The sequence below is a fragment of the Wasmannia auropunctata genome, unplaced genomic scaffold, assembly GCF_000956235.1.
Source record: "Wasmannia auropunctata unplaced genomic scaffold, wasmannia.A_1.0 LD335921.1, whole genome shotgun sequence".
NCBI classification, from domain to species: Eukaryota; Metazoa; Arthropoda; class Insecta; order Hymenoptera; family Formicidae; genus Wasmannia; species Wasmannia auropunctata.
Genome location: NW_012026969.1, coordinates 687855 through 700873, shown reverse-complemented (window position 1 = coordinate 700873; position 13019 = coordinate 687855). Strand labels below are relative to the sequence as shown.

The 13019-nt window shown below is 42.5% G+C and overlaps 2 protein-coding genes across 2 annotated transcripts in view; one reads left to right on the top strand and one right to left on the bottom strand.

Annotated features, from left to right (window-relative positions):
- The window catches only part of LOC105455131 (LIM domain only protein 3-like), an 85473-nt gene extending 74349 nt beyond the window's left edge, over nucleotides 1–11124 (bottom strand). The window contains exon 1 of the mRNA XM_011698212.1: nucleotides 10704–11124. The gene's annotated coding sequence lies outside the window, so the exon portion shown is untranslated. The remainder of the gene's footprint in view (nucleotides 1–10703) is intronic.
- Nucleotides 1–13019, top strand: part of LOC105455134 — a 173940-nt gene that overhangs the window by 94220 nt on the left and 66701 nt on the right. The window contains exon 4 of the mRNA XM_011698216.1: nucleotides 3168–3229. Coding sequence (XP_011696518.1) covers nucleotides 3168–3229 — 62 coding nt within the window. The remainder of the gene's footprint in view (nucleotides 1–3167; nucleotides 3230–13019) is intronic.

Here is a 13019-nt window from a genome sequence, read left to right as displayed (position 1 = left end):
GGCATTTTTGCTAAATACAAATCGAATACAAATTCTAAACTGTCCGAAAAAAATCTATAGAGCGAAGATGGTTTGTTGGATTTGAGTCGCCCTGCATCTCTGTTCTTGCACTCGATAAGCACACATTGATATTAAAATGTAGAAAGACTCAACGCGTGCCTCTGGTTACATGATGTTGTATATTTTCGTTGTGAATTTAAAAGAAAATAAATCACGCGTACGTAAGGCACGATAAATACGAGCGGGGAATAAATAAATCAACATGTGTTCATATTATATATGTTTACATTCGCACGTGCGATGCTATTGCAACGGTTAAGCGATAAAAGTGAGATTATAAATCCAGATTACGTTGAGAGCGTTCTCTCGTCCGTCGAGCCCGCGCCCACTCGCACATGCCCGCGTGCATCTTTTATCCTAATAACCGCTTATATGTAGGATATACCGATAACAATAAGCGTATCCAGAGCGCTGGTAGTTATCATTTCCGGCTCCTATTTACCTCCTCGCGCGCGCGTACGCTCGATGAATTTCACGTCCTACAATCCGGGAGAAAACTCGAACTGCCAATAAACCCTTCTTCTGTGTATGTGTTTGGGTTATCATATTTTTACAGATCACGCGTCGAAATTTCACAAGTACGTTGAAAACTCGTCCGAGGTAAATTGTAATAATGTCGTGTGACAATTAAAACAAAAAAAAAACTTCTCTTCCGTTAACAAGGAAACAAGGAATCGTCGGTAATTCAATCGCCGATGATTTACACCGGCGATACGTTTAATACTCTGTTTATCAGCCGTTATTCGGTTCCTCGGTTTATCGGAAAAGTGTATCCTCTTCACTGTTTCCATGCCACCCCCTCCCTCCTTTGTCTCGCTCGCTTACGCCCTCGATCGAGTCTCCTCCTATCCAGCTTTCTCTCTTTCTCTCTCTCTCTCTTTCGCTCTCTTATATACATTCGCATACAATCGACTAGAAAATATAACGGAAATCAACCCGGGCGAAGTCGCTCGGAATTAATGAATGAAATCAAACTCGTCCCGTTTGTTGATTCGTCATTGACGGACGGGCGGCAAATCGCGAGAGGAACGATCAGCAGGGATGCAAGGAGAGTACGGGGGAAGTGAGTGGGGTTCGTTGCGAATCGATATGATGCATACACACCCAGGATCCCGACTGCGTTATTACCGTCGAGTGCCATTAAGACTTCCAATTAGTCCGACGTTCTCCGGGGCGCGCGCGCGTATGTACGTGCGTACGTTCATACGTGCATGTTTCTCGTCCGAAAAAAAAACTACGGGCTAAAACTCTGATGTGGACGGTTTTGTCCGGAGACACCCACGCAAATATAACGAAAAAAAAAACCGATGCGACGCGCGGTCGATAATATGACCGCTGTAACGTTACGCGCCTCGCGCGATTACAACCACTAGTACGCGCAATCCGCAAACAAGCGGCACTCTCGGCCCGCCGATATCAATCACCACTTTTGACTCAATAACACTTACGTAGACTCCGGATATGCTATTTCATCCGTATAACGCGCATCCCGCCGCGTTTCTATAGTTCTACGTCAATCGGGACATGGACGTTATACCCTTCAGCGACGTGTATCGTCAAATTTACCGCGGGTCACGAGCCTCTCTCGATTCTTTTAATTGTCCTCGTGATAACCGCCGGCCTCCCCCGCGATCCGCGTATACAGGATATATCGCTTCGTCGCTTCGTTCGGGTTCGTTCAGTCAACGAACGATTTTTCCTGCGATGCGATTAGATAAGACTCGACGTTGATCGCGTTATACGAAGAAACGCATCGATTATATGTGCCCTCCGCTCTCCCGCAGGAATCTATCCGTAGCTTATCTCATTTATTACGCCCCCTCCTGCTTCGTCGTCGTTCGACGGTTACTTTACAACCCCCCAGATAGGGGCGAGTAACGTCTTTGTTTTCACCGCAACATTCTGCGACCGCCGGCGGAACCCTCCCGCGTCGCGCGCCGTCTCGGCTCGCGAAAGCCAAACGAGGCGGGAGCGGGATAGGAATGACGTGAGATAAGAAACATCGAGACCTTGTCGATTGTCTTCTGTTTCCCTCCCGTGTATCGCGGACCGAAATCTTTTAATAAGCGAGTTGAGTAACGCTAATTTGATATTTAACAAGTTCCTTATCGTGATCATAAAATGGTATCATATAATTATACATTTTACAGAATAAGTGGAATAACAGATTTATTTGTCAAATATTGACCTCGCATATTTTACGATGACGGTTATTATTTTGTACTATTTAGAATAATAGGAGGAAGGGGTAACACAATTAAAGAATTAATTCTTCGTTCGTTTGTGCAATATAATTAATAATATGTTAATATTAAGATAATTAATTTTGAAAATTTCTCTTAGTATTCCAATTTATTTCTCAACGAATACATTTATTTGATAATATTAATTTTTGCTCTTTCAATCGATAGTGTTTTTTTTTTGGCTTAATTGAACCGTGTTTAGAAAGTTAATATAAGTTTAGTTATTTTTTAATACATTCTATTTTTACTTAGGAATAACCAAAGAATTTAAAAGAAAAATTTTATGATAATAAATATATTAAAATTATTAATAAATCTACAAATTAAGCAGAAATAGAGAAAATAGAAAGCAGACTTGTGAGAAGAGAGGAAGAGGAGTTGAGATCGTCCGAGAAAGGAGATTGGCTTGGAAGAGAGAATACCTAGTTGTTAGCGAGCGCGCGAGGCAGTCGGGGGGCTACCAGATAAGGCGTGGGCATAAACGTCCGCAGATAAGGGTAGTTTGCACCCCCGTTGTGGACAGTTAGCCTTAAATGAGTTGGGGGGTGAGACGTGTAAAGGCCTTTGTTGCGACGGCCTCATCTTCCTCGGCTTTCGAAATCAGTTTTGTCGCCGGTGATGCTATTTTATCGAACATCGAAAGTTGGGTGATAAGAATCGAGTTGTCCGACAAACTATATTCATACGAAAATCGAAAATATTTTCATTATTTAATTAATGTTTTGGTGTTGCTTACAGTACTGACGAAAAATTCTTAATTTGTGTGTGTAGATTCTAATTCCGTTTTAATTCCGTACTAATTACATACATTAAGTCGATTATATCGATTAACGTCAGAAGTCTGAATTCTTGTTGTGTTTACAGGTATACGCAGTGTCAAGACATCTCTCTCAGGAGCGACCATCTGTGTTTCACAACGTTCTACCGTGAGTACCGATTTACTTCCGTAAATTCTAATTCCATTTTTCTTTTTCTTATGTGATAATGTTACTCGGTCTTTCGAACGTCTAATAATAATATCCAGACAAACGAACGTCTCGCGTAAGTCTTGCTCGATCAAACTATAAGGGATGCGAATTTGCTTGGATAAGAGGCGAACAGAGAAACGCCGCGCGCACAAATCTGGCCGATCCAGAGATCCGGCGATCCTTCACAAATGCCGGCGCACATACAAAAAAAATCCTGTCTCGCTCCGTTCTAAATTCCGCTTATCTAACGGCGCTTCGACAGTAATGTGCCAACGTATTATGTAGAACCGGAGCGCTGTCGGGGCCATCCCTTTTGCCGTGGAAGGCCACCGGAGCGGCGGTGCCGTTTAGCGTCAGATAGCGGAAACGTATGAGGGACGGGGTGAATCCACCCTTATCTTAAGGGTAGCTACTCAATAGCTAGCCGCGCCGAAATTCCACTCGCATTTCTCGCACCCACGCTATCTATGCTCGCCACACGCATCTCCGTTTTCACGACTATTTCTCGCGCGTTTAAATTATTTTGCTGTTTTCTCTCTCGTGACGAGAACAATCATTTACGCGAAAAATTGATATTACAAATTGATAATGTGTAAAATAATTTAAAGTGCATTATTAAAGTGTCTATCGTATAGACTCTAAAATACACATACAAAATAGATATATATTATTATTATTATAAAATTAGTGATAAATGTAATAGACATATCATCGTGTTAATAGAAAAGTGACACAAGTAAAAAATTAGCATTTATCTCCTGAAGTCTTTGGAATCGATTTCCTTTCGTTATTTTAAAAATACTTTTTTAATTGACAGAAAAATAACACAAGTAAAAAAATAATTTTATTTACTTGTGTTATTTTTCTGTCAATGCGGCGATACGTATTTGTTTAAAATTGTTCTTTTTCACATTCACTATGTCAAAGGTTAATCGCGTCTTGTTCTCGCTTAAAGAATTCCATGAATATTCGTCGGAATTAATATCAAAAACAAACGAAGTAGCTCGCAACTAACAGGGCGCACGCGCATAATTTAATGCACGACGGCGGAGGAGCCACGAGGTGAGCTCTATGGGACGCTTAGGGTTACTTATACTTCGGTAGGGGTATGTGGGTAATGTGCAGGAGTGCCTCCGGGTAGGTGCTTGCGGTAAATCTAATAACGTTGTAATGCCGTTATACCCCCCTCAAAGTTGGCCCGTAAGTTTCTGCGCGGAGCCTGTTGGCTCCGACTGCCGTGCCGAGAATTCCTAACGCGTGTACCATTTTAGCTGCCAACGCGCGTATGTGTTGTAGTTAAGATCTACAGACTCGAGGAAAAAAAACAGAAGGCAGGAAGCATGTAACGAAAGAATAGGTTGAGTTAATACATTTTGACAGACCTCTCTGATATTTATTGCGAGAAAGCTCCTTGATCTCCAAGCACGGAGATTCTCGCGACAATACGATCTCGAGCTTTTGTATTAATAGACCGTACTTCGACTCGAATTAACTTGTCAAAGATGTCAAAGTCATGTCAGTCGACTCATTAGACTATCATTGAATCGATACGATTCGCCGATCGAAGCCTTACCGGAGGTAGGCAACAGGTAGCCGCTAATGCCGATTCAGCGAGCTTTCGGCAAAAATTCGCACGAGTTTTGTAGATATAGCGATGACGAAACGCTACTGACGCTCCTCTTTCCGACCCAAAATCCGTTCGACTCACCTCTCGCTTCCCCCCGCTTTCCCGCGCCGCCACCCGCTCTGTCAGACGCCCTCTCTCAGTGTAGATATATGTCACGAACGAAGGTAAGCGCTCGCAGTCACCCGAGGGTGTTCTGCAAACTATGCTCGCGAAAAGTTCAACACAACTTCATAGCATCGGTGTTTCGTGGGCGAATTACGAGGGGGTGAGAAGGGACTCTCGAAGAGAGCGCTCGGCGAGGAGAGGAGCACGACGTGGCGGGACGAGGGAGCGGCTTGGTGGTAAATTTGTTCTAGCGTGAGCTTACATGGGTTACGTTAAGTACATAGGCGTCTGGGGCTGGTTAGCTGTATCTACTGACGCGGGGAGGGAAATATCTCCACCTCGCGCGCACGAAACTTGGAGCGGCCTGTAGCGCGGCCTGACGTAAGAACTCTCGCGTATAAATTCCCGTTCGCTACGAGACGTCGCCGAGTTATGTAAACGAAGACGTACTGTGCGTCGATTTCGTGACTGGGAGAGACATTGTTCCTCAGGTAATCCTTTCCCTTAAAAAAGGATTCGTTCGCAGCGGCGCGAGAATATCCGCGACGCCACAGTATACCACAGTTGGACGTATTGTACCGTTGTAACGCGAGATCGACTGGCTTGGTGCCGCTCAGTGCCTCGAATCGCTTTTTTTTTCCCTTTGCCGCATTTTATCACCGCGAGCCCTTTCTCTTTTTACACCTCTCGGTCACACCGACGCGCGCGTACGTCGCGCTCACTCACACGCACGCGGAAGCAACTCGCGCGGAGATAAAAATCAGTAATTAGCCCGGACCATTATGGCGGCTGTGTGAAAAATTAGCGAGTCGTGGGGTAACCGCCCCTCTGGGCATAATCCTGGGCATCGGTAACGCCGCCGCGTACCAGCGTGCATCCAACCTGTCTCTGATTTATACGGGTTTGCTATTAATTATACCCACCCAGCGTGCCCACCACTTTCCCCGTATCGTCCCTCGTCGTCCCTGTCTTTTTCTTCACGTCCATCTACTTTATCAATCGTTCTTCTTTTTTAATTCGCACACAAGAGAATTCGAGCTTTTATTAACGTTTTATTAATGTTTATGCTTATATTCATGTACATTTAAATTTAAAAAATCAATGCAGAGCAAATCTTTCCTGTACTTTCCCACTTCTATGAAGTTTCAACTTGAAATGTTTAAAAGCGTGTAATGTTAAGTATTAGAAATTGCAAAAAAAATTTTTTTTTAGCTTTTTAAATTTTTATAGAAAGATTTTATATATGTATATCGCTATTCAATCTGCAGAAAAAATTACATAAATTAGGTTTTATATAAAATGAATACGGGGAAGAAAAATGTGTACGTTTATTAAAACGTTCAATGAAACATTTTTTGCCAAACGTTATAAATCTCGTATTAAACTTCAAATGTCGATGTTGCAACAAGCGCGCTTTCTCCGGGTCAACTTTCGAACTGTCAAATGTTTTTATTTTGTTTTACACGCGCCAAAGAATTCGAGCCATCGCGTCGAGTCGAAAATTCCGTCCCGGGGTTTTGCGCCCGGTCGTTGTTTCGACTGCCGCTGGCCCCGGACTCGACGGGCTGCGGCGCAATTAAATTAAATGCTTCGGATTAATTGTTCGAAAGCAGTTAAATTAGTTGCGTTTGTTTCGCCCGATTTTTGCGCAATCTCGCTGCGGAATGCGTGAGATGCACGCATCGGGGGAATTTCGTTACCCGCGGCCCCTCAGCGCGTTATATAGCCCGGTGCCCTGCGAAATCACCGGGCGATGCAAACGTATCAACGCGGAACGATGGCGTGTGCCCCCGAAAAATTCATTTGCAAAAGCCGCATTCGACGCGCCTTCGTCACACACACGCACACACGCGAGCGCGAGGGGAAATACCGTGCGCGCGCGATCGACGCACAACGTGCGCATTTTGTCAGTACTTGATTAAAAGCTTAAACAGAGTCGACCCAATTATTAATGTAATGCACAGCGGGCAATGCAAATTTCACAATTATAACAACGAATTTGATGTATAACATTGAATTTTAAAGCGTCGTTGACCAGAATTTAGACCGCTAAATGCGAAATTTATAAAATCAACCTATATATAAATCTACATATAATTCCTCTCTATATAATTTATTTATTTATTTTAAATGCAATTTGACATATAGAATGTATTCTCGTTCTATCCCATATTAAATATCACTGAGAGGGAGAAGATGTGAACTCTGGCGAATGAAAAAGCGAATTAAAAAAACTATAGAGTATATAAAGACACCTCCCATATTATCCGTTTCCATCTCACGACGGCTCGCAATTTTCCTTCGATACAGCGACGAAGATCCCCCTATTACCACGCATACCTACAGCCACTGAAGACCACCCCAATGCCCCCGTCTCGATGATATTCGGGCCGGCCAATCCCCGTCGAGGATCGCGCCCCGATATATAGCTGCCGGAGAGAGCCTTGCATCCTAGAGTGCAGCTGCAGCGCCGGCGCGGACTCTTGAGCCGCATTGCTCGGATTCTGGCGAGGATGCATCTAGGAGCGAGAGGCTGACGAGCTCGCAAGTAACGCGCCGGTAGAGACATGGTCAGACTGGCATCCGGCCGCAAGCTCTCGACCTCATCGCAACCATATACGCTCCGGGGGGCCCTCCCCGAGCTGTAGGAGCCTCCTCTCACCCTCCCGGGGCTTTCGAGCCAGTCCGCCCACCCTGCTTGTAGACGATACCTATAACCTCGCCCTCCGTCGCGCGCTTCTCCGTCTCCTCCTCCCCCTCGTCGAGGGTTCCACGCGAAGCGGGAGCGTGCAACATGTCGAGACATTCGGGACACGGACGGACCGAGGAGAGATATGCATCATTTGGTTACCCGACTGGCCGACTAGCGCGTCTCCGATCGGCGTGCCTACGGATGCATCCTCGATCGGATTGGCCCCGGGCGAATCGGTATGCGAAAGGGTCCTCCAGTCAAGATTTTCAGCATAGCTGCGCCCGTGCATGCCGCCCGGATTCGGACTCCACCGAGTCTGCGTTCCGATACATATGTCCGGCGCGCGCCCGTATATGCACTCGGTGTGCTTCGTTACCGGAGAACCGCGCGTTACGTCGCCTGGTAACCGTAATAGCGGAAGAGTAATGGGGGCGCTAATACGAAATGCCGGTATCGGCGCACTCGTATCGGATGTCGCATTGCTGCGCTTTTGGGAACATTATCGTACCTGGAGTATTTTCGCCCGTGCTTGTCGCGCATATCCTTTAAAAATCTCCGAAATGACACGAGGCTGTGAAAATCAATTCACGCAGCATTAAGCGTATCTATCACATAATTTAATTTTTATCTATTATACTTTTATATCATTTCAATACAGTGTATCTATAATATCTATTGCTTGTATAGCAGGAAGCAGGATGTAGTCGCTGTTTTTGTCAACTATAATTTTTTAAAATCACGTTTCGACAAGGCATTCTCTTGTCCGGCGATGCTCAGTTTTACGTCTTGCCGATTTTCCGTAGGAACAACGATCTTTTCTTTTTTTTTTGTTGCTTCAACACTGATACGCGATACATCGGTCGTTCAGTCCAGTAGCGCCGCATTCCCGACACCGAAATTGCATACCTTCGTGTACGCGCACATACGGGCTGGAAACAAACGAATAGGGTTGTTCGGGCGCCGTAAAGGGTCCGGTGGGACGAGGCGCGCGCGAGGAGGCGGGCGGGGGTCGGGGGAGGTTCGCGCGCGGGGGTGCAGGGAGCAAAACGGTGGTGGATGGTGGTGCCGGTGACTCGGTCGCGCGAGAGAGCGAGGGGTTTGGGAAAACGTAATCGCTCTCTGGCCCCGCGCGCCTCGACGAACTGCCTGCCTCCCTCCCTCCCCTCTTTTCTCCCCTCATACATGCGTTCCGTCTCTCTTCTCTTTTACCCTTCCCACGCCTCTCGCTATTTATTGCTCGCACTCGGCCGGTTCACAACATAAATATGTTACACCTATGGCCAGCACCTATTGCACCGAGTCCGCGAATTCCTCTGCTGCCGGACCGAACGAAGAAAGAACATCGTCGAACGGGTGGATTGGTGCTTTTGGGAATAAATTGCCTCGTTTGCCACCATGCGAGATATCGTGTTCGTGGACTATGAAGCAAGGTAATGAGTTTCACAATTTCGTGATTAATTAGACGATTATGTGATAATTTCACGAGGAAACATACAAAACGTACAAAATTTACTTAGCTCGTAAGAATGTCACGAATAGGATGTTTCAAATCTATAAATTGATCTTTTATCCACAAATTTCTTTCTGGCCAATCAGCAATTATCTTTTCCTTAACAAACATTAGGACCATTTGTTGGAATTATAAGCAATTAATTATGATTCTCTTCGAGATTTTCGCTAAATAAGACGCGATATTAATTTGATATATTTTTTAGATTTTTGCTAACTTTAGAATAATTTTCTAAATATTTCTTCATAATTTTTTTGATAGTGCAAAATTAAATTTGAAAAAATATTATATGAAAATAAGAAATTGTCTTGTTACAATCTTCAAAAAACGTTGATTTTGAAAATAAACATAAAATAAAATAAAATCTTTTTCTTGAACAAAAAATTTTTTACTAATCAATTATAATGTCAAATATAATAAGCATATTAATTGTTGGATATTACAAACTATTATTATAAACTATAACTATCTGTCTAGTATAAAAAGAATTTACGATCACTTCAAGTAGCAGATATCATCTATTCCTTATTTCGTTTTTCTGAATATATTTTCGCCTTGTTTTACGCGGAAAATTCACCTCAACTTTTTTTAAATACTTTCGTTACACCCTCAAGAAGTGCTTCTCTCAGGGTGTACGAGCAGAGGGTGCCTGTTTGAAGGGCGGTAGCATCGAGGGTTAAGTTTCAAAGATAAAAGAAGGACCAACTGTTGAATATCGGCTCTCTTCCAGCCGACACCGACAGCCTATTATACGTCAAACTTTCTTAAATGTATCGTATTATATCTTACAATCTCATTAACGTAGTATATTATTACGTAAACGCTATATAAAAAATTAATTCTTATTAAAACTATAATATCTAATATTAATAATAATTTAGTAATAATAACTAATATTCGATTAACTTACGTACACATTTCACATAACGCTAATTACAATATGAGCAGACTAAATAGGTTCTTTAGAAAATTCTGTTTAATTTCATACACACACACAAATTTTCTTTATTTAGTTAAATAAACAATACGGTAAACTATAGCATAAGAAATATAAGAAAATTAATTTCTTTTAAAGTTTCCGCATAATTAATATAATATTACTATTAAAGTTTTAGACATAGCTAGAGAAATACTGAGATATAATATATTGTGTTATAAATCGTCAAAGAATTAATTAAACACTCTTTGAATGTAACTTTCAATCATTTTTATTATGCACGATATTTTTACTATTATATAAAAAATTATATAAAAAATATTAAATTTTTACGAATATTATTCGCATATGTACTCATTTAAATATTTTATCTCTAACGTGATTAATTATATGTTAATTGTTATTGACTGCTATCAAAAATTATATTCAACGCGCATCTTTAATTATGCATAATGAAATGCAGATTAAGAGATGCAAAAATGTTTTGACTCAATTTTTTTTATGTATGAAAACAATACGTTTTAATGTCATAATAGCAAACAGCAAGTAAAATTTTCTTACCTCGTCCGTAACTAGTTGAAATCTTCGTCTTTGCTAATTGCTCTTGACTTTCAGGGAAGACGAGAGATCTTGGCAGGTTTTTTGAAGCACAGTTAAATCATTCACGTCACAACAGTACAATATGACAATGATTCAATCAATTATTTATATAAAACGCATCAAAAAGTGTAAAGAGGAGAATAAGAGAGAAAGATAAGAGACATAGAGGGAGGATGAAAGGGCAAGGGAGTGACAGAGCGGTTGAGAGAATGTGTCTTACAGAAAGAAGCTACTCAAGGAGCTCCCGCAAAAAGGAACGGGGAATCCCTCACACGCGAAGAGGGACGCACTCTCCGCTATCTCCGAGAGCGGCAAAGAAACGCCGTCGCTCCGATCCCTCGCGAGCTCTCTCTCTCTCTCTCTCTCTCTCTCGCAAGCTCTCTTCTCTCGCAAGCGCCCGTTCTCGCGCGCGCACCGGGCTCTCTCTCGCAGCTCCGCGAATGCACGTGCAACTCGGACGCGTGCCACGTGGTGTTTGTCGGAGTGGCTCGGCCACGGAAAGCCGGAGCCGGAGCGGCGAGCTTGCAAGCTACCGGGCGCTTTCATTGGACGAGGGGTGGAAACTGCGCATGATTGCGGGTGTGGCCCGAGCTTGAGGGGCGGAATAAGCTCAGGTCGGTGATAGGACACCCCGAAAGAGGGCACGTCTCCATGGGTGGGCCCCGGGTGCCCCGGTCGCCACCTCGCCACCCCCTCGTGGCTCGGAGCTTTTTCCTTAATCTCGTAACGAGCGCGAGAACTGTTCTCCCGTCCGTGCCTCGAACTTGCGAACTGGCTTCTTCCGCGCGAACGGGCGTGCTCTTCCGAGGCGATGGAATGGCGGCACTCGGGTGTTCGTTACCGTGGAGGAAATCGTGTGGCGAACGCGGAGATTAAACCTCTCTCTCTCTCAAGTAGTAAGCGGCAGTGTCAAATCGGACACCGCGGCATAGCTGTATGAGATGCCTCGGCCAAGGCGTTTTTTCGAGTGAAAAGTTTTATACATTGTAGATCCGATATATAAGATATATATTGAAAATTATAATAAATTTCCTTTTATTATCTTAAAAACGCTAAATTTTACTTGTATCGTTTTTCTATCAATGCTGCGATATATGTGATTAAATAGAAATTTTAGGTGAAAATTTTGGGTGAACATCTTTTTGACCTATTTCATAATAAATCATGAATGTCCTGATTGCTCATAATCTCTATTACGTAATAGTATTTTTTCATGTTTATATTTGACGCATTTATTTCATTAAGAAAATTAACCAATATATTTTTTGTAATTTTTTAATCATTAATTTTGAGATAATTAGTTTAGCTATTTTAATTTTTTGATTAAAGTAAAGAAAGCAAAGAAAATTTCTAATAGAAATTGTGAAATAAATGTAGCTTATTATGAAATAAGTGAAAAAGGTGTTTATCCGAAATTTTTATCTAAAACTTCTATTTACATATTGCCGCGTTGACAGAAAAATGATAGAAGTAAAAAATGAGCATTCTTGAAATATTAAAAGAAAATTGACCCTGAAGTTTTTAGAGTTAATTCCTCCGCATTATCTTAAAATTGCTAATTTTTTACTTGTGTCATTTTTCTATTAACGCGGCTATATATGTATACATATATTTATCCACAAAACAGAAAATATTGTTTTATGTACTGTTGAAAAATGAATATATTAACCTAAGAAAAAAAAATGCAAATATTGATTAAAATGGATTGATTGTGATACAAAATAGTTTTCTTTTTTAGCAACAGGTGGAAGGCTCTCGAAGCGTGTTCTACCAAAAAAACAGATATTACATATATGTATACATATATATATATATATATAAAGAGAGAGAGAAAGTTTGCGAGATGATCTCGAAAGAACGAGAGAGAACAGAAAAAGTGGTGAACAGCCGATTTATTGAAGCAAAATTTTCGCCGGTGTGTTCGAACGGATTCTTATACGATGTTTGTTCGGTCGTTAACAAATGCGGATGAATATCTGACGAAGCAGTGAATCCGCGGTAAAGCGAAAGTCTCATCACAGCTGGCCTGATAAATAAATCGTAGTGGCTAAACGGGCCTGGCGAAATCAGTCGGGAATTTGGCTTGGGAGACAAGGGTGATCTCCATCGCGTATTTACCCGGTATGTCTACCGATCGGCGTACTCGCCAATTTTACCCATTCACTCTCGGCGAGGTGGTATTTGCGTTGAAACTGCCCGACGCGATGTATTATCGATTATGGCTCGGATTTTCGAGGTCGACGTTCCGCCGATTCAAAGATGTTCTCATTACGGATT